The 20,639-nt window shown below is 50.6% G+C and overlaps 5 protein-coding genes across 5 annotated transcripts; 2 read left to right on the forward strand and 3 right to left on the reverse strand.

Annotated features, from left to right (window-relative positions):
- Window positions 1-3,044: 3,044 nt before the first annotated feature.
- On the reverse strand, window positions 3,045-6,772 carry LAJ45_04045 (uncharacterized protein; the record flags this gene model as incomplete). Its single annotated transcript, XM_046113626.1, has 6 exons — window positions 3,045-3,065; window positions 3,132-3,224; window positions 3,293-4,232; window positions 4,344-6,261; window positions 6,378-6,400; window positions 6,537-6,772. The coding sequence occupies 6 exons, from the start codon at window positions 6,770-6,772 to the stop codon at window positions 3,045-3,047; spliced, it is 3,231 nt and encodes a 1,076-aa protein (XP_045973355.1).
- Window positions 6,773-8,683: 1,911 nt separating this feature from the next.
- LAJ45_04046 (uncharacterized protein) lies at window positions 8,684-9,631 on the forward strand (the record flags this gene model as incomplete). Its single annotated transcript, XM_046113627.1, has 3 exons — window positions 8,684-8,732; window positions 8,809-9,210; window positions 9,291-9,631. The coding sequence occupies 3 exons, from the start codon at window positions 8,684-8,686 to the stop codon at window positions 9,629-9,631; spliced, it is 792 nt and encodes a 263-aa protein (XP_045973356.1).
- A 594-nt stretch (window positions 9,632-10,225) lies between these two features.
- Window positions 10,226-12,697, forward strand: LAJ45_04047 (uncharacterized protein; the record flags this gene model as incomplete). Its single annotated transcript, XM_046113628.1, has 3 exons — window positions 10,226-10,379; window positions 10,546-11,374; window positions 11,446-12,697. The coding sequence occupies 3 exons, from the start codon at window positions 10,226-10,228 to the stop codon at window positions 12,695-12,697; spliced, it is 2,235 nt and encodes a 744-aa protein (XP_045973357.1).
- A 347-nt stretch (window positions 12,698-13,044) lies between these two features.
- LAJ45_04048 (uncharacterized protein) lies at window positions 13,045-17,115 on the reverse strand (the record flags this gene model as incomplete). Its single annotated transcript, XM_046113629.1, has 1 exon — window positions 13,045-17,115. The coding sequence occupies one exon, from the start codon at window positions 17,113-17,115 to the stop codon at window positions 13,045-13,047; it is 4,071 nt and encodes a 1,356-aa protein (XP_045973358.1).
- Window positions 17,116-18,474: 1,359 nt separating this feature from the next.
- On the reverse strand, window positions 18,475-20,407 carry LAJ45_04049 (uncharacterized protein; the record flags this gene model as incomplete). Its single annotated transcript, XM_046113630.1, has 7 exons — window positions 18,475-18,742; window positions 18,803-18,875; window positions 18,928-18,967; window positions 19,029-19,307; window positions 19,373-19,945; window positions 20,005-20,216; window positions 20,278-20,407. 7 exons carry the CDS (start codon window positions 20,405-20,407, stop codon window positions 18,475-18,477), a joined length of 1,575 nt encoding a protein of 524 aa, XP_045973359.1.
- Window positions 20,408-20,639: the final 232 nt, after the last annotated feature.

Genomic DNA, 20,639 nt, shown 5'->3' on the forward strand with positions numbered 1-20,639 from the left:
ACAGTCTTTTACCGTCTCTTGACGAATACTGCCACTTGACGAACAGGGATTCCAAGTATGGAAAGAAACAGTCAAGCAACAGCCAAGCTACGAGATCTCCGGTTCTTTTAATTTCTATTGGCCCAAAGTCCCCTGTTCGTCAACTGGCAGTATTCGTCAAGAGACGGTAAAAGACTGTATATTTCCCCGGGAATATATTATATGACGTGCGTATCACTTGGGGGAAAATCTATATATCCTCTTTGAGTGTCCGGGGTAACGTATGTGAACCGGAGTTTGCCGTGGGGAATAAATTATTAAAGCGAGAGTAAAGAGGTCAAGATCAGCAGCGAATGCGAGAACCTCCGCTTGGAAGAATTCAAAGGGAACGTTATTGCCAGGGATATTCTAAAGGGTGGATGTGGGACCTCGGGGGAATTTATGTGCATAATGCTCTGCTTTTTGTACCTGACAGATGCAATATAAATCCATGGAAATACATGTATCTCCCATAAATGTACATGGCCCTGAAATCTTCCCCCCTTGAACTGGGGCGTGTATCAGCGTATCCCTCCCGGCTGTTAGCTACTAGTGAATGACCTATGGTTGTGAAGAAATCACAGGATGAGGTACTGCCAAGGCTAATCCTGGTTGCGAGAAAACCGAGTGAGTTCTGGTGGTTTAGAATGGGCCTGGACATAGCCCTACGCTAATAAAGCAAAACAACATCAGCTGGCTGAAGAGGCTGAACTAACTACTGCCATAATCAAAATCCACCCAGGAGATTTTTTTAGAACCCTATCTAGGGGTAAATCTAGGCAACCCTATCGGAGTTTAAACTGTCGAGTTTGAGCGAAATATCGCCATCTAGGTAGTAGCCCTTCAATTACGGATAGCATGGTGCCGGGTGACGACAGCATAGCTAGATCGTGAGTTTGAAAAATATTTTGCCAGATATCTTGCCACTGCCGGGAATTTCCCTCATCGTCATCAAGAGATGATACGACTGCGGCAATTCCTAAGTCATCCGGTAATTTCAGAGAACATTTTCCAACGGAGAAAAAAAAAACCGAATGTGAAGGATGAACACCCTATTGAACATCGACTGCTTATCTACGAATAGCATGATGATGATCAATATCTGAGTAGAGTAGAAAACATGGGCTTGTTTGAGTCGAGTACAGTGGTTCCTACGGCTATCGTGGCCAGCTACCGTCCTGATTTGCCTTAGCGTCTTAGCGTCCTAATGAGCCGTCCAATTCCGGTTAGTCCATCTTCAATTGAAATATTCCAGGGACATTCACTTCAGACAAGGTCTCAAACCGCCTGCGAAAACCGATAGTCTCAAAGGCCGAACATAGGATCCATCCCCTGTTACTCATCAGCACCTGAAATAAACTATGTCGTCTTCAAGCCTTCCGTGGTAACGCAGCACTGACCATCCATCCATCCATCCATCAATTCGCAAACCCAACAACCACCGGCCCCGTACCACCACCAAGACCAGCCCCATGCCATCTCGGAACAACAATTTAAAGCCCTAACAACAAAATCTCACTCTGCCTCACACACCGGAACTGCCATTTTTTCCCACATGGCCAAGTTGGGTTGGGCTGGGCTGGGCTGGGTCGGGAGGGGCGCATGCCCAGAGAAAAACAAGCATTTTTCGCCTCGACGCGGGAAAACGTCGTCCGGCCGGGAACCAGGTTGGGTGATCTGCAGGTCCGGGTCTTTTGCCTTGCGTATATATACATGTCGTACCGGGCCTGCTGTACCGGGCGGGATGCTGCCCACGGGCCAAAGTGCACCGAGGCCGGGTACGTTCGTGATGGGGGGGGGGGGGTGGTATGCATACATATGTATGATATGGGGTGGGTGGTGTGGGGTAGGGCGGCGGCGGCGGCGGCGGTAGGTGCCAGTGGTGGGGTTGTGGAATGTATCCATGGGTGGGTGGGGTCGTAGCCCGGGTCTGGCGAGGGAGGTGTAGGACAAGTATCTTCATGCAGGAACCCAGTGCTGTGGTCTACTATACACCGTTGAGTGTTGTTGTTGCGCGGTAGGTACGTGTCCGCAGAATCACTAGAGTATCGGGGCTTGATCATGGCGTGTCACTCGCAAACATATCGACTTCCCCATTTACTCTAGCGGTCTTTTATTTACGCCGACTAGTCGACGCTAGCTAACAGACTAGCGCCGGGTAGTGTTTTCAACAAAATAGAAGGTGCGGTGGGTACATGTACACTGTATACCGTACAAACTACGGCAACTCGTAGGGGATGGGCACAAACTGCATGTACGGCAGGTGGTGTCGCTACTGTCACTAGAGTAGTAGATAGAAGCACAAAGTACAGAATAGAATCCCCCCTGCCTTGGCAAGGTTTCGGGGTGTTATTGAAAACTGTAGCTTATTAATCTACTTCCGACTAAGGCAAAGTAAGCTGCACTCTACTCAACCTAACTGGAACTTCTACTCTACTGACCTCCGACTGGAACTTCCACTCTACTGAGAACCTCCCCTCAGTTATCGACTTGTCATTCGATCATATCCTCAGACGTGCAGTGAAGGTGGAGAATATCAGCTTCCGCGCCTACCTTCCGATCAACCGCCATTATTTAGAGGTACTACATTATGTACTTATCAGGAGAGAATATTATGCCCACGGCCGGCTTCTCTTCCCCCCCTACAGTCGAGCTAGCCCAAGAGTCACCAGATAATAGTCGAGTGATGGAGCTAGGCGATAGCAAAGACAAGACCGGCAATCGAGGGGGGGCAGCACATCGGAGATGATTTCGCGGAATGAGGATTGAACCCTTCGCCACTCTGGAATTAATTGGAGAAACTCGCAAGATACCTACCCACCTATCACGCCCACTATCCTGACAGACAGACAAGCCTGAACGGGTTTCTTTCTTTCTTTCTATTATGTACTAAATAGCCATATCTCTATTTGTTTTTACAAAGAAAGAAACATGCATCCATCACCTGCGTCCTTTTTGCCAGCCAAAAAGAAATTCTGCAGTGGTCAATTGCATTGCAAAAATAAACAAATTGTCCCTCCACACACTTAACCGCGGTATATTTTCATCTGTAGCAAGTACCAGTCAGCAAACCAGTGCTCTACCTATTTTATGTGAGAGGAGGTCAAACATACCCTATCATCAACAACAGCCCTACAAACCGGGCAGTACACTTTCGCCAACACCGTATGATTCTGCTCCTTAAACTTCATTTTATCACAGCATTCCTATCCATCACACCCCCCATTAGCACACACAGCACACCCATACCAAAAGAAGAGACCAAAAAACATACCCCACAAAGCACCATATGCTTACACGGCAACAGCACCGTATCCGCATAACTACTAAAACACACAATACAATCATCCGCATCCGCCACTCCCCCCGTCCCTGCCCCCACCCCCTTCTTCTTCCCCTTCGCCTCCGCCCCCTCCACCTCCCTCTCCCCCACCACCACAACCTCATCATCACCGCCAATCTCCCTCCTAATATTCATCACCGCACGATACGCATTCTCAACCATCTCCCGGTGGTCCGCGCCGATATCCGCATTCCTGCGCGGCTTCGTCTTGAAAAACAGCTCCAGCAGCACCGACGCGTCCTCGGCCATCTTGCCCACGTCAGCCTGCCCCGCCGGCACAGCGTCGTTCGCGGCCGCCGCAGCCGTCCATGCGGCCGCGTCCCACGTCTCCCATTCCTCGCCCGGCGCCACGGGCGACGACGAGATTGAGATGATGGGCGGAATTACGGGCGGTGAAGCTGACGCTCGCGGTAGTGCTTGCGGTTGTGCTTGCGGTTGTGCTTGTGCTTGTGCTTGTGCTTGTGCTTGTGGTGCCGGCGCCGGCGCCAGCTCCGCCAACTGCTGCGGCAGCGGCGGCGTCGTAGTCGGCGACGCCCTCTGCGGTGATCGTCGCCCGCGCTGCCTCGGCGACCTACTCTGCGGCGTCCTACCCTCCTGCGGGGACTGGTTCTGCGGAGATCTATTATTCCGCCTTACCCTGGGCGATTCCTGGCTCCGGGTCGCATTTTCCGCCGGCGGGACCACACTAACGCCCCAGCGCGAGTTGGCATCGCTTTCCCGGCGGTCGGCGGCCTGGGGAGGTTGGTGCTCCTGGCGGGTGGTTGTTTGCGGCTGCTGTTCGCGGCGGGCGGCGGTGGCGGGGGCAGGGGCTGGCTGAAATGATTCGAGGCCCAAGAAGGAATCTATTGGCCAGACGTCTAGGTCTTGGTGTCTTTGCGTACCAACCTTGCATTAGAATATAACCCGTTCCTCCTTTCCTGGCATTGGGGGAAAAAGAGGAAAATATGAAAATATGAAAATATGAAAAAGAGAAAAAACTCACAGCGAACCCGCCCCCGCCCCCGCCCCCGTCCCCCCCGCCCCCGTCGCCCCCGTCGCCCCCGTCGCCCCCGTCGCCCCCGTCCCCGTCCCCGTCCCTGTCGTCCACCCCCCACCCGCACCCGCCATCAAAAACACCGGCGGCGTCTGATGCGGCGGAATCGCCGTCTCCATCGGCGGCGGATACTGGCTCCTATACTGCAAGGGCGCGTCAAACGGCGCCGGATGCAACTGCCCAGACGGCCGCGCAGTCCTACTCGCCGTCGACGACGACACGACCAACTTGCGCCTCGCGCTCGCCGGCGAGTCCGGCGCCGCCGCATCCTGTCGGGGGGGCGGGCCAGCAACAGTGTTCCTCCGCGCGTCGCCAAACCCCCAGGATATTATCGGTGCCGCTGTAGAAGACCCTGGCCCTGAGCCTGTACCCGTACCCGTCGTAGACACCGAACCCGAGAACGCGGGCGAGTTCGACAAGGTGCCCCAATCCAGCCAATCCATACCCGTGCGCGCACCCGTCTGTGACGGTAGCCGCGGGGCCGGACTTTCCACTGAAGGGCTGGCTGGCGGGGCCCCACTATTCTGCGTGCTGCGAGATGTTGACTGGGCGGTAGGGGTATTATTAGCAGAGCTAGCATTTGCATTCTGTTCACTAGCAGCATTTGCGGCAGCCGTAGCCCAAGGCGGCGGTAAGAACTCATTCGCCAGCTCCGCGGCCCAGGTCCCCTCATTAGCTTCCCTCACAGGCGCGCCGTCCCAGCTGCGTGTGCGGAAGCGTTCCGCCGCCGGGATGGGCGCTCCCACGCGCGGGGCCGAGTCTGACCGTGTAGATATCGTATTATCCCCCAGCCGTAGACTACTCGCCGTTCTGGAGGAGGTTTGGATTGGGCTGAATTCTGGTGCCAGTGTTGGGCTTTCGGGGATGTTTCTGTTTGGGTTGCGTGCGGGGGGGTCGGGGATTATTGTGTTTCCTCCTGCTGTGACTGTAGCTAGCGGTGTTGACGTAGAATTTGAGCGTATATGAGCTGCTGTGTTTGGCCGTGGCTGCGAAGCGGTGCTTAGATGTGATTGTGATGCCGCTGAAGGCGTATCGTTATTAGGACTCGTAGGCGTCGACGCAGCACCCGGCCGATACGGCTGGTAACTCGGCCCCTTCGGCGGCTTGTAATTCTGGTAACTCATACTACTACTCCGCACCGAGCTCGGCGTCGCCGTATTGATACTCAAGCCCGCCGGGGCATACGTCGGGCTCGGCGGCTTATACGTCTGGAACCCTCCACTGCTACTCGCCGACGTCCCCGCAGGCCTCAATCTACTACCCCCCTCCGCCGCCGGCGCATCACCCTGCAAGATCTGCACCCCGCCCGGCACACCATACGGGTTCGCCAGCGTCCACCTCCTATCGGCCTCCCCCATCGCCGCCGACGCACTCCTCGAGTTCATGGCCCTGACGGCCGGACACGCATACGCCAACCTCCCGCCCCCCGCCTGCGACTGCCCCGCCGACGAGCTCTCGCCGCTGCCGCTGCCGGAGCGCTTGTACGAGCCGGAGCCGCCCGCATTGCTCTCGGAGCTCGAGTGCTTGTGCTGCTGCTCGGGGCGGGGGCGCTTCTTTGCGTTTGGCGGGCCGGCCTGCGGTGTCGCGGAGGGCTTGAACTGGCGTGTGGGGGTGGTGATGGAATTGGAGCGCGAGGGCGAGCTGAGGCTGGGCTGCGGGACGGCCTGCGGGATGTAGGGGACCGTGCTGAAGGGCGCGCTGAGGCGCGAGTAGTAGTTGATGCTTGATGTGTTGGCGGTTTCGCGCGGGGCGCTGGGATTGTTGCTGTTGCTGTTGCTGTTGCTGTTGGTGGAGGAGGAGGAGGAGGAGATGGGGGAGGGTTTGCTGGCGTCGCTGGAGCCGAGCTGGAGCTTGCGGGCCCAGAAAGCTGTGGTGGGTGTGGTGAGGTTAGCAGCTGCCAATCGTGAAGGGTTGCCCCACCATGGATAGATAGTGAAAAGTAGCGTGCGCAGTGCAGTGCAGTGCAGTGGGGGGTTCAGGTACCTCTACACGGCGGGCAATATTCCCTATATGCATGTCATAACTCATCAGCATTTTCCATTCCATCTCTCTCTCTCGCTCTTTTTTTTTTCTTTCCAAACAGCATCCCCCCCCCCCCCCTCCTATGTACATGTAGCTAGACATTGTTTCATTGTTTCATACCTCAGAGTTGACAAGTTCCCCGCCAAGCCCGTCGACAGCGACGCCGGGCTGTTGCAGTAGCAGCACTTTGGCGACGACTGGGACTGGCCGCCCACGTTATTGCTGTTATTGGTGTTGTTGGTGGTGTTGTTGCAGCCCGACGAGCGCTTGTGCTCGCAGCCTGCGGTGACTGGCGGGACGGTGTAGGTCTGCGACTGCTGCTGGTAGTAGGTGTTGTAGTAGCCGACGCTGCTCATGATGGGCGGCGGCGGTGGTGGTGGAGATTGTTTTTATCTAGAGCAGAAAGAAGGGGGGGGGGGGGGGGAGAAAGAGAAAGAGAGGTGTGTGTTTTGGATGCAGATGTGGGGCGGGGCGGGGTTCAGGTCTGCTTCTTTAAAATCTTTAAAATGGTGATACCTAGAGGTAGGTGGTGATGGGTGTTACAGAGAGACAGACAAGACAGACTGTCAGACAGACGGATTGGGGCAACTGTGCTTTCTGTGGCGGACGACTGACTGGCTGGCTGGCGGGCCCCCACCACTGATACTGACACTGACACTGGAGAGTAAGTGTTGGAGTGAAGTTGTGGATGGGAATCGCTGCAGGCGGGGGTGGTGGAGGAGGGTGAAGTGTTGGTTGCCTAAACCGCTGATTCGCTGGGTCGGAGACTTTAGATTGGTGGGAGAGAGCGAGCGTGGAAGTAGTGGTGGAGCTTGTAGTGGTGGAGTGGTGGAGGTGGAGGTGGAGTGGTGGAGGTGGAGGTGGAGGTGGAGTCTGAGGATTGTGGGCAATTAGGTCGTTTTGATGGAGGTTTGTGCTTGTGGGAAACACCAGTACATAGAGTACAGTCCAGTGAGTGCTGTCTGTGTACACACTGTACCTATGTACTACAGAATGTCTATTCTAGAGTCTAGAAAGCAGAAGCACTCTATTATATTGCCTGCCCCAGTGCCGGCAGCACCGACCGAGCGCGGCTGCGTGGGTGCACAGAAATTTGGGGGTGATTTTTCACTTCTGCACAGTGCTCACTGCTCATGGATTATGTATTTTATCAGCCGCGGCGGGGTTGGAGAGCTGACTGCCGTTGTGTAACTCACCAGTGGCTTCGGAGATAAAAGCAGAGTCTCGAGCCGCATGCGACAAACCTCTCTCGATATCCATCGTGAACAGAGACTCTCATGTCTATAGCTATGTTTTTTGAACAATTGCTCAATTGATACATACTTCCAAGATTAAGGTACTACTACTGCAGCTAGTAAACATTCCAGAGCTAGAGGCTGAGTGCAAAGCTCCTTCCTCTTCCGACGATGCGTACCTTGATTAGCGGGGGCGGCTCTTTTTCTGATGATGCGCAACATGGATGCCAGTTTCGAATTTCCAGAAGCGCTGCTTCTCCGGGCATATTAAGGGTCCTTTTTGGAGTAGTAGTAGAGTCTCTCGGGCTGGAAGGATAGAAGAGTCTCAATCATTGCCCTTTGCCAAGGCCGGCTGGGTCAATCTTATCGATGCTGTCAGATAGCACCCATCATAGCTTGAGTAGAGTGTCTATCTACACGGAGTAACTTGTCGAGTGGATGGGCAGCAGATGCAGGCCCAGCTCGTTCCCTGCCGCTGCACCTCCCCTGGGCCCTTCCCTTCCTGACCGCTCCAATCCCAGGGCGGTGGACAGCTGTGGATTGCCTGTCTGTGTGTCTCTGTGTTCTGTGTGCCTCTGTGTCTCTCTGTGTCTCTCTGTCCCCCTGTGTCTCTCTCCTCTCCCGCTTGGCTGCAGATGGCTGCTGGTGCTGGCTGATGCCCCGGACTACACCGACTTCTGTATTTCTTGGAGCTGCCATCGGTGACAGACAGCTTTCATCATCACCAACACCACAGTCTATCACTTCATCTCACTTCATCTCACTTCATCTCACTTCATCTCACCTCACCACCACTGCCATCTCCCCCCCTCCTCCTTCCCCTCCTCCCATCACCAACAATCACCTCAATTCCATCTCTTCACACCCCCCCCCCCCCCCCCAAATATCTACAAAACAAATCCCCAATTAAGCCCACATCCACCAATTCCCTCTCAAGATGGGCTTCGCAACCACCCCTGCCGCAGTCGTCCCCGAAAACCTCTCCCAACTGATCTCCGGAAAGTTCAAAGCCGCCGTCGCAGACAGCTCAATATGCTACACCCCCTCCGAGACCACTCTCCACCAGGGGCGCGCCTTCACCGTACGTACTCTACCTCCATCCCCCTCCATCAATCAAGCCACCCCCCCACTAACTCCCCCCCCCCCCCCCCCCACAGTACCACATCAACATCCTCCCCCTCTTCTCCCGCAAACCCAACGACATCACCACCACCCCTCCCAAACCACACACGCGCACCGCCCTCAGCACCATCCCCCCAGCCACATCATCACCACCTCCACCGCCCCGCACTTCCGCATCATCCTCAACAAGTTCTGCGCCGTCGAGAACCAGGTGCTGCTCATCTCCATCGCGCCGCGCTTCCAGACCGAGCCGCTCGACGCCGACGAGCTCGCCGTCGTCGGCACCGTCCTGCGCAGGCTCGGAAAGGAGCAGATCGCCTTCTACAACTGCGGCAAGGAGAGCGGCGCGTCGCAGCCGCATAAGCATGTGCAGGTTGTTGCGCTCGGGGAGGCGGCGTTTGGGGGGCTGTATCCGGGGAGGGTGGAGAGGCGGGAAGGTATGTCCCCCCCCAATTTCCACTCACTCACTCACCCACTCACCCGCTCACTCACTAACCCACTAACCCCATACTTACAGACGGCGGCCTAACCCATCACCCCGACGTCCCATACACCCACTTCATCGCGCACCCGCCGCCAAAGGCCACAGGCAAGCAGCTGCACCACCTCTTCGCCGCGCTCCTCGCCGCCACCAAGCGCGCGCTCGGCAACCCCGAGGTGCCGCACTACAACTTCCTCATGACCACCGAGTGGATGGTCATGGTCCCGCGCACCCGCGGCGAGTGCGACGGCGTCGGCGTCAATTCGCTGGGCATGATGGGCGTCCTGTGGCTGGGCGACGATGAGCAGCTCGAGGTCTGGAAGGGGATTGGGTTTGATGAGTTTTTGGGGAGGGTTGGTGTGAGGAAGATAGAGTAGGAGGGAATTGGGGGGAAACTAGGGGGGGGGGGGGGTGGAATGGGGGAAACTAGGGAGGGAGGAGGGTCGGGGTATTCTTTTTTTTTCCGAGCATAGCATAGAGTAGAAAGAGGTAGCGAGTTAAAAACATAGATGCGTGTTAGATACCCACAGGTTGTTTTTTGTTGTTAAAACGGAGTTTTAATATCGATAGATTCACGGCTTTTTTAATAATACATTCATAAATCTTAAAAAAAGTTTTTTTTACTTTACACAAGCAAAGTTTCGTGTTTTCAACCAACTAATAATTGACGCCGGATTCTGACAAATCTAATAATTGTTAAGTAGCCCGTTTTAAATAGTAGACAAACAAATTTATGTAATTGTTACTTTTCCGTCCCCCTTTTGGCCTAGCGCGCTGTACCACACGCTCCCCCACCACACAAATTATTAGCAGCACAGCCTGCATATCTGGTCTCTGAAGTACTTGACTCACTCTTTGGGCACTACTTAAGTATATGGAATCCCCAATGTATTCAATGTATTACTTACTACCACAGCACTACTTGTTACACTACACAAACAATATATAAAAAGTCTACATACCGACCAACAATGTCAAAACTCCCCTCCTTCTTGCGCACCCTCTACTCAAAGCCCCTCCACCGCTGCCTCCTCCTCGGCGTCAGCGGCTCGGGCAAGACCGCGCTCCTCTACCGCATGCTCCTCAATGAGCTTGTCGGTTCGATTCCTACAATCGGGTTTAACTGTGTGTAATAACCACCTCTCTCTCTCTCTCTCTCTCTCTCTCTCTCTCTCTCTCTCTCTCTCTCTCTCTCTCTCTACTTACATCCAACCTTTTCAAGCCCAATACCCTACTTCTCTAACAAACCCTAAACGCAAATACTAACCACCTGGTAATTATATACATGTAGGTGAGGAAATCCCCACCGGCCGCGCCACACTCCAATTCTGGGACATTGGCGGCGGCTGCGGCACAATCCACCCCCTAATCCGCCACTACATGCAGCCCGGCAGCCACATCCTCTTCCTCGTCGACACGGCCGCCTGCCTCTCGGACCGCGAGGTGCTCTCGTGGACGCTCGACGGGCTGGCCACTGAAGCGCAAGCCTCCCGAGACAGCGAGGGGGGCTTCTTCGGTGTTGCGTTTGGGAAACAAGACCGTCTGGAGAATGCGGCCGTAGATCCCAGAGTCGCAGAGTTGGAGAAGAGCGTAAGATCGGCGATGGAGACGGTCTACGGGGACGGAAAAAAGGGGACGAGGTGGGCTATATATTGGAATGAAGAGGGTGGTGGTATATCGGCTGCGACGGGGGCGGGCCTGAGTGATGGGTGGTTGGCGCGCGAGTTCCTAAAGGGGATAAAGGCAGGATTGGAGGAGGGTAAGAAGAATGATTCGAGGCCTCCGATGACATCGCCGCCGCTGTCGCCGCCACAGAAGGACCCGCTTGACGAGGGCCAGCTTCGCGCCCTGATAGAGAAGCAGAATGAGGATGATGCATATATAAACCTGACCGTAGATGAATTTTTCGAGAAGATGGAGTCCGGTATGTTGGAGAAATGGGATCATCGGGCGCACCTTAGGGCAGGCTACTATGTCCTGATTGAAATTCTGTGGGTGGGACATGGCCTCTGGGAGGCTGCTGAAGACTTTCTCGGAAAGCTGGAGAGTATGTTGGCCAGTGATTCAAAGTTAGCCGAAATCGAAGGGAGAGAGAAGAAGTTTAGGAATACTGTGCACCGGTAACTAAGCCATGCACCCAAGGATGTCAATCCTCGGAGCACCGAATTAACTAACCTGTGAATATGTTCAGCACAATGACGACCTTTTACCTGCACATGATTCATATTTCTCTCCTGGATTTTACTGCTCAAAACCCTTCTAATCTCCCCAAATCTACCGACTTTCCAAAATTCCTCCTGTCAAACCCTCACCTGATGAGCTCTCAACTTTGGTCCGCCTATTATACCAAAGACACCTTATTCTCACCCACAGCCAAATCAGCCTGGGTCCTTCCAGACCTAAAGCCTCTTCCCACGTATATTAACTCTGTAAATAGTGATGGTGAACTAAAGAAGAACAGCAGTGCTACTCCTGGTCACCTAACCGAGACTGAGAGACTGCAAAGATTTGCGTTCACAATCCTTAAACACGTAAAGTCAACCAACCAGCGCCGCGGAAAAGTCATAAAGGACTCCCTATCTGCTCTCCAAAAACACATCATGCACCAACGATCTAAAGGCATCAATCTAGAACCCTACTCTGAAACCAAAGCCTACTTCTGGATCCAGATACTCCACGCCTCAATCGACAGCCTCGGCGGAGCTAAGGTAATCGACATTATAACCCTCTCATTCCCCTCGTTCGTGCTGCTTTTCCCGGAGCTTCTACACCGCCGCGATAAAGGGAAAGAGGTCTGGAGACCCTACTATACCGAAAAGTCATGGGAGAGTATCGAGGCCAGAATGGCGCTGGTGCTGCCGACATTGAAGCCGCTGCCGAATGTGATAGTGCCGCCGACGGCGAAGGAGCGAGAGGCGGCGGTGAGGAAAGAGCTGGAGGTGCGCATTGTGGGTAGGGGGAGTGGTTTGTCGGATGTTGAGATGATGCTGCATGAGTTTTGGGTTGTTGGCGAGGTTCGGGAGGCAGACGACGTAGGGAGACCGCCTCATACCCATGGGGGGCTTCTGTGGAGGATATTTTCAGCACTATGGTACGCGAAGCAGGAGAAGAGGGGTATGGGAGATGCGTTAAATGAGGTTTTGGTGGCGGATGTGAGAGGCAAAGAACCCGAAAGGAGGTTTGGGTTCACAGAGAAGGCCTTTTGGGCTCGGGTGGTGCTTAAACGGTTCTTGGAGTTTGAGCTTGTGAAGCCAGGTGATGTGGGAGGTGGGGATCCCAGAGGGGCGATTTTGATGAACTTTCAAAGCTTTCTGGCAAAGAACAAGGAGTTGGTCTTGAAGGATATGTGGCAAGGCTACTATTCGGCAGAAACGTGGCATAGTGAAGACGCAGCGGTGAGGTTTGTTCCGCCAGATTTGAAGGAGACTGAGAACTTTATGTGAACTTTACATGTATGGATTTTATATCATCTTATTGAAACTCCGACCTCTCGATTTGTTTATGTCTGGTTTCTTCTAATGGGGGCGCTCCATTCTATGTAGTTATGAATGGCTAATAATATGTGGACTGTATCATGAACGGTCACTCGACTAGCGTGTCACCACATAAAAAAGTAGCCGATTGATTTATTGGTTTAATACTTCGTCATACAGATAAATAAGAACACGCTAAATACAGACCTACGCAGGGAACAAACACCAAACCAAGAAAGAAAGCAAAATTGCATGTGCCCAAACTTCAAATGTGTAAAAGTAAAAGAAAAAGAAAGAAACGAGCAGTCAACTCCTTATCATGATCCACACATATCCACAACCTTTCTGTACCCTTCTCCAAGATTATGCCGTGGCTGTAAGTTTCTATCTGCGCCATGATCTAGTAATAATCTCGCAATCTCTAAATTGCCCGCGTATGCCGCCACCTGTAGCATAGAATCACCCTCCGTAGAGGTCGTATTCACATTTGCACCACCTCTTAGCAACACCCTAATAACATCTTTCTTCTTTCCTGCAAATGCTCTTACTAAAGGCGTTTCACCGGCGATATCCTTGGCCTCGATATTTGCGCCATTGTCGATGAGAACTTCGACCTCCTTTTTGAGTCCCTCTTGAGCGGCAAGATGAAGTGCTGTTGCTTCCTGAATATCCTTTGACTCAATGTTTGCCCCACCCTTTAGGAGGATACCGATGATGTGAGCTTGTCTTGCTATTACCGCCACATGAAGAGGCGTTCTTTTCATCACATCTTGGGCTTCGATATTGGCATTTTTCTCCAGGAGTGTGACAGCTTCAAACTCAAATCCACCTTCCGCTGCCAGATGGAGCGCTGTTGAACCGTTCAAATCTCCAGCGGCGCTGTCTGCGTTGTGTTTTAGGAGAGTCGTGATAATGTGCCCTTTCCCAGCTAACGCAGCAAGGTGAAGTGGTGTCCTTTGCTTGCTATCTCTCGCTTCGATTTTCGCGCCGCTCTTCAGTAATAACTCAGTTATATCGTTGAGTCCTGCGGAGGCGGCCAAATGTAAGGAAGTCCAACCCTTTGAGTTCCTTGTTTCCAGATTTGTTATGTTGGTGAGGAGGCACATGACAACATCTTTCTTCCCTAGCATGATGGCAATGTGAAGAGGTGTCGTTTCCATCTTGTCTTTGATATTCCCATCACATCCAGCTTCCAGAAGTGCCTTAACAGTTTCCACCTTTCCTTTCAGAACAGCCCAGTGTAGAGGTGTTCTTCCATCTCTGTCACGCGCGTTTAATTTCGAAGCTTCGGTACTTGATAGTCTGCTGAGATCATATTGGCTTGTTCCTGTGCCAGCAAGATGTAATTCTGTCCAGCACAAAAAGTTTTGATCATTGGGGCCAATGAATAACAAATCTCGTACGATGTCCTCGAGAGGCTGTTCACAGGTCGTGGAATCACCAAACACAACAAGGGTGTTCAAAGATATTGAATCTTTCGTTTTTAAATCATCTGTGATCTCAGGGAGTCTCTGAATGTCACCTGCCGCTTGATATGCGTTTTTTAGAACCCGATAGATTTCTTCGCCTCGTGGCCCGGATCGTAGCTTTTTTAATGCTTGTGACGATATCATCAACAAATTGATTTCTTTCTGATCCCTTACTTCTGGACACATATTGTAGCTTCCACAGCTCCCAGCAGCATCGTTAATACTTGCCGAGAAGTGAGCCAGCAGAATAGCGGCTCGACAGAAAGCAGAAGGCTCGTTCTCCACATAACCAAGACAAGTATCGTAGAGCCATTCATATGCTTTTCCGGCTTCTTCCCAATCCTCTTGAGACTCAAATACGTCGGATCTCTCGTCAACATAACTCATGAGCTCCTGCGAACTGAGATCCATATCGTGAAGTATCCCAGATGAATGTAATTGCGGTATAATGCACATACACATTTCCTCGGTCGTACCCAAGCCGGTCGATTCTACACTTCTGAGAATGTTCTCGAGGAACGAATTTCTGAGGGAGGGAGGCTGCCATGTCTCCTGATTTAACCCAACAGAGTTTTTTGCGAGTGTGGTCTTGGGAGTCACGGCCCTTATGTAGTCCGCAATGTACCACATGAAGCTTGAGAACATGTCTTGAGCGCACACCGCTTCCACTGAGAGGGAGGTAAGCACAGAAAGAGTCGCGTCGAGTTCTTTGTCCGTAGCTTTACGTTTTATAGATAGAGAAGGGTTGATCGGAAAACCGGTGGTCTGGTATTTAGAGTTTGCATTTCGGCGCCGAAATATCCGGAAGTCTGTTCCTCTGTAGATCCACAACCTATAACACATTTGAGATACTATATCGCCCGGTCCCAAAAACCTTAATTTATTCCCCGCAGACTCCTCCTGTTTATCCGCTTCTTCCACTTCCTCCAAACTTTCCTTCTCGGTGAATACCCCCCCTGGACATAAACCTTTAGCACCCCCCTTCTTTCCTTCTTCTTCTTCTTCCTTTTCTTGCAGTGAGTATGTCCATAAGGAAAGGATAGCCTCGATCGAATTAGTGTCCGCCTTCCACTTGTTCTTAGTTGAATCTCGTGATAATCGTAGGTAGTATGCTTCTTGTACACCATCAAACTCGATGAAAACTGGCCATTCGAACTTAAGTCGCTCAGTGAAGCCGGCTTCCAAAGTTGCATAATCTGAGCTGAAGATATTATTCATGAACTCCTCAATGGCAGTTGCGGTGGCAATCGCCATACTCCCCTCTCTAGTCCACCCAGTCAAATCTTGGAGCCGTTTCCTTGCCTCTACAACCTGACTCGCTCTCCCACCTAACGGCAATTTTGACCACGATTCAGCAGTCCGGTGCCGCTCAGTTACTACACGCCATTTCCACGAACACGGACTCCAAAACCCAACTTCCATTGTCTTCTCCGATAGATTTTCGTACAGGCCGTCATCTCTAAGGTCACCTATACGTGTTGCTAACCAATCAAGTTCATACTCTTTGGGTAATTTGCATGTATCTGGCTCCTGCGACAAACCAGCAGTTGTTAACCAAGATCTTAGGCCAGTCATTATCACAGTTGCAATCAACTGTGCAATCGTTGCTGTCCAAGACATAGCTCGTAGGCCCAGAAATTGCGCAATAAAGCCGACAAGAGTCACAATTGTGGCAAATGTAGTGAGTCTGGTAAGAAAATCACCAGTCTCTGGGTGGCTCGATTCTCTCAAGCTAACTCGAGCAGGAGCTGAGGATTGTGAGGATTGAGGGAGTGCCGCTGATTTACTTGAGCGCATGAACAGAGGCTCCCGCCGACGAGAAGTGCGGATTGATGTGCGCTTCTCACGGGCAAAGATGGCGTATGAGTCGAAGTTCTGGTCCCCAACATTTTCGTACTTTTGTAACCACATAACTCGCATTTCGACGCCTCTGCCGTTTCTCAAATGCTCCAATTCCTCTTCTTTGGTTGCATCCTCAATCACATAGGCACTAACAAACATGCCCAGAACAACTAGCACAGTTCCGATAGCTGTCAAGGGAAATGCGTATTCGACTACTGGTAAGCCATTTTTCTTAAAACTCCCCTTCAAATTCGGATTGTAGGTTATCGAGGCGTCAAATACAAGCACTGCCAACTGTAGCGCGGTTCCGAACCAAGCTACACTCCATAATTTCTTCTGACTAGCGGGTTTCGTGATGTTCAAGGATATGTTTGGTGCGCTTTTCTTGGCAGCTGAACCCTTCTTCACATCGTCAAGAAATGGTTGCTGTTTGATGTCGTACGCGTATGCGCCTGTAGGGTTCTCCACATCCACTTGATCCTGCTGCGAATCCTTTGAAAAGAAATGATCCTTTAGCCGAAAAAGGTATGGGTTTCGGCAGGTCAAAAACCCAAACAAGTCCCCCGATAGGGTAGATTTCCGAGACCAACAGCCCTCTCGGCTTGTTGCGTCAATTCCACAGTGTCTTTCAGGACTTCCGGCGGGGCCAGTACCTTCACCATCGGATTTCGGAAAGTAAACCAACTCAGCTATCTTAGGCGAGCCAAGAACTCTTACAAGGGTCAATCCATTCCACAATTCGCAGACTTCGGAGGATGTTGATGACAGCAGTTCCAGCTCTGGAACAGCATACGCCTCTCTGGCACGCCCAATACATGCTTTCAACCACCCAGCCCCGCCGATTCGGATGACACCCACAGCAGCAGTTATGAGACCTAATGGTGCCATAGCAAAAATTATGCAATCCACCACTCCCATCGCCTGGCTCATAAACTGCTGGGCCGACCGTTCCCCAAAGAGGGCCAATAAAGGCCCAAGGTCTGAGAATAGGTTGTTGGTGAAATCATCCCCCGAGTCGCTTGCAACTATTGGGAGAAATGCCAAAAACAAAACCGGAACGAAAGTAATTATCGACATCTCCGCAACGTTAGGGTGGGTGTCTATTATATTTGTACCTAGTGTGTATTCTCGAGAAGCTTTGGTATCAAACTGTGGTCACAACTCAGCAAAAGCCACCCAAGGGGAGGAACATATGCTCAGGAAAAGGGGAGAAAACTCACATGAAGAACTTGGTCCAAGATTTACTGCTCTATTGTGCTCTATTGTAGGAAAGACACCTTACAAGGGAACGGGGCCAATATATATTTTGGAGCCTTACTATGAGCCCTAGCTATGCGGTGTGCATCATATCCTTCACTATGGTCACACGGATCGGCGCAATTATATTGGATGGCAGATGCTGGATTCGAGAAAAAGAAAGCATTAGTTTTGAAAGGAGGGTTTCATCTCTTGATATCTTTCCTGGGAGCACGAGTACATATCTCTGCAAAGATGTTGGGATATCCGAAATACATGTAGAAGTACATACATACTTTGCGTCCAAAATTCACTGGGTACTTGTACACATGATTATAAGCGATCCATATAATGTATCAACATTTTGTATCGTGGGATGAGTTCAGGTTTGGGGCTGTGCGTAGTACGTAGCCGAACCTCACCAATCGGACAACCTCCATCTACTCTATCTATAAAGTAGGATCATTCCCAGTCCAGAGTTCGGGCCAAAGTGACTTATCCAAAGTCATGAGGTCAAGCTAGGGAACCTTAATATATTGGAAAAAATCAAGATAAATATCGACTCACACCTTGCAGCTAACAATGCGGGGATCACCATGCACCCGGAGGATCGCCGTTGGTGCACTCCTAGCTATAGGAGTGGATGCCATATTCATGTAAATCGTGGGTTCCCACTCGAAGGGCTTGAATATCGCCCAGATTTCTGAGCACACTATAAAGTACATACATGTATGCAAGATACATGTAATTTCTACTTCCGTTCTACTGACTAAGATAGCCAAGTGATTCCCGATGAATGTCGTTTCGATTTCTTGAGAAGACTTGTACGCGTACGGATGATGTCTCTATTGGTCGATAGAAGTACTATATATTGTTTTACACGTTATATATTGATCGCCTAACTTAAACTAAGAAGACCTATATCGCACTATGTGTAGACTTTGCAGTACAAGTGCACGTGATAATGGTCAGATATGACCAATTGTGACAACAGATCTAGCAGATACTCCAAGAATAGATCTGCCCGGATTGATTTTTGAGGCAGAGATATCTGGTTAATAAAGAATAGGTATATTGTCGTCCCCATCTATTACATTAAACTCAACTACTGACGCACAAACTAGAAATTGAGAATCATAAACTCGTGAGAAAATCTTCAACATTCATTCCGTGGTCCAAGTAAGAAAAGAAAGCTCTCGATCAAACAACCTCCATCTCCATCTTCTTCTCAACCTCTGCCTCCTTCTTCTCGTTCATTTCATCCACCTTTGCCTGAGCTCTCATAGCAGCAGCGGTTCTATCTACTCCAAATAATTCATCCATACTCTCTAGTGTCCTTCCTTTCGTTTCTGGAACAAAAAAGTACACCCACCCAATAATGACCACCATACATGCGGCAAAGAACATATATGTTCCGCCACCTATGTTTGATATCATATAGGGAGTTGCGCGAGCAATGACGAATTGACTATAAAGAAGATTATTAGCAGAGAGCAGCCAAGTTAAGAAATTATGAAGTTAAAATTACCCTAGCCATTGAGTTGCAGTAGTAATCGAAACACAGAGGGCACGAATACGGCCCGGGAAAATCTCGGAGCAATCTAAGACTTGTGTTAGAAACAACCGGTCACCATCTAGAATTTGATAACTTACAAATCCAAGGAATCGCGTTCCACGCAATTGAGAAAAACATCTAGGGTCCCAGATCTATTAATAATAATTCTTTGAATCACAATCTATAGTTCAGTACTCACAGCATAAATATAGACCATCACAATTCCGACCCACGCCGCTGCATTTCTGTTTTGTGGATGATCTGGATCTACTTTGGCTGCGATGATATAGGCCCCAATATACCACATAGATAAAGATGCACCGCCGGCACCTATAAACAAGAGCTTGCGTCGGCCGGTACGATCAATAAAGAACATTAATGATAAAAGTGTCGCAATCGATTTGACAATCGCGTATATGCCGGTTGCAAACAATGTGACATTTGTACCACCAAATCCGATACTTTTGAAGATAGACGGCTAAACAATTGTTAGTTTCTTATCCAAACAAATAATATATCAACAATAGAGTGACCAGTACATACTGAATAGTAGTTCATTGCGTTAACACCGGTGCATTGTTGTGCAACCATCATTAAAACACCAACCCCCAATCTTTTCAAATCCCCTGGCCCAAATATTTTTGAAAGTCCTTTCCCGTTAGAATTGGCTTCCGTCCCCTCGATCTTCTCCATTGCTGCCTGGTTCTTGATTGTTAAAAATTCCTTCCTTAAATACTCATGCTCCAATGGTAAATTTCTAATTCTACACAAAACTCTCCCTGCCTCCTCAAAACGCTCCTTCCTAATGAGAAATCTCGGTGACTCAGGAATGATAAAGCATGCTATAAACAGTAGGCCTCCAGGCACGACTTGAATAGCGAGCGGTATCCTCCATTGATTAGATCCCGATAGTGGAAGAGTTCCATAATTGACCCAGAAGCCACCGCAGGATGAAATCTGGTTAAGAATCTCGTGCATGCCGACTAAAAACCCACGAATTGAGGGTGGTGATATCTCAGAGAGGTAGAGAGGGATAAGTAAGGAGGTTCCACCAATTCCTAGGCCGGCAATGAATCGACCACTATACATTAATTCCAATGACCCATTTGCCCAAGCCTTGTGACGGAGTTAGTACCTAGGAATTATGGAATAGCTACAGTTTTAGGTCCACTAACCTGCATGGCTGAGCCAACAATGAATATCAATGATGCAACTCGTAAGGTCGGTATCCGGCCAAAGCGTTCAGTTAATGGATAGCCCATCAGGGCACCAAAGAACGTTCCTCCCTGAAAGCAAGAAACGATATTTGCTACAATAAAGTTGTACTCCTCTGTTCCATTAGGAGGGAGGTGGAATTCCTCATGGAAATTTGGAAGCGTGATACATCCTGAGAAGTCCTATGAGTCAGATAAAAAAACGATATAGATCAATGGAAAAATATAGCTCACCTCCAATGACTCCCAGATTGTACCCAAACATACAAGCTCCCATACAAGCTAAGAAAGCAATTGTGAAGATTCTCCATCCCTTCACCTGAGGAGGTGTAGGTATATCTTCCAATATTTCTCTCGGCACCATCTTGTGGTGTAGCCGTGACTCGTATAGTTGTTGCTGTGAAATTTGTCTGTCTGTGAGGCATTCGAGGTAACTAAAATTCTTGTCCTTTATAACAACAATAGTACTTGTAGTTCAGAGCAAAAAAGCCCTCTGAAAGAGAAGGAGTCATCATTGAACTCAATGGCGTTAAAAGAAACTAAGAAGTTAGCAATCCGGATCGCGTGCCGAATATTAGCCGATTAGGAATTGCAGG

The sequence above is a fragment of the Morchella importuna genome (genome assembly GCF_003444635.1).
Source record: "Morchella importuna strain M04M26 chromosome Unknown Morimp01GS009, whole genome shotgun sequence".
Taxonomy (NCBI): Eukaryota; Fungi; Ascomycota; class Pezizomycetes; order Pezizales; family Morchellaceae; genus Morchella; species Morchella importuna.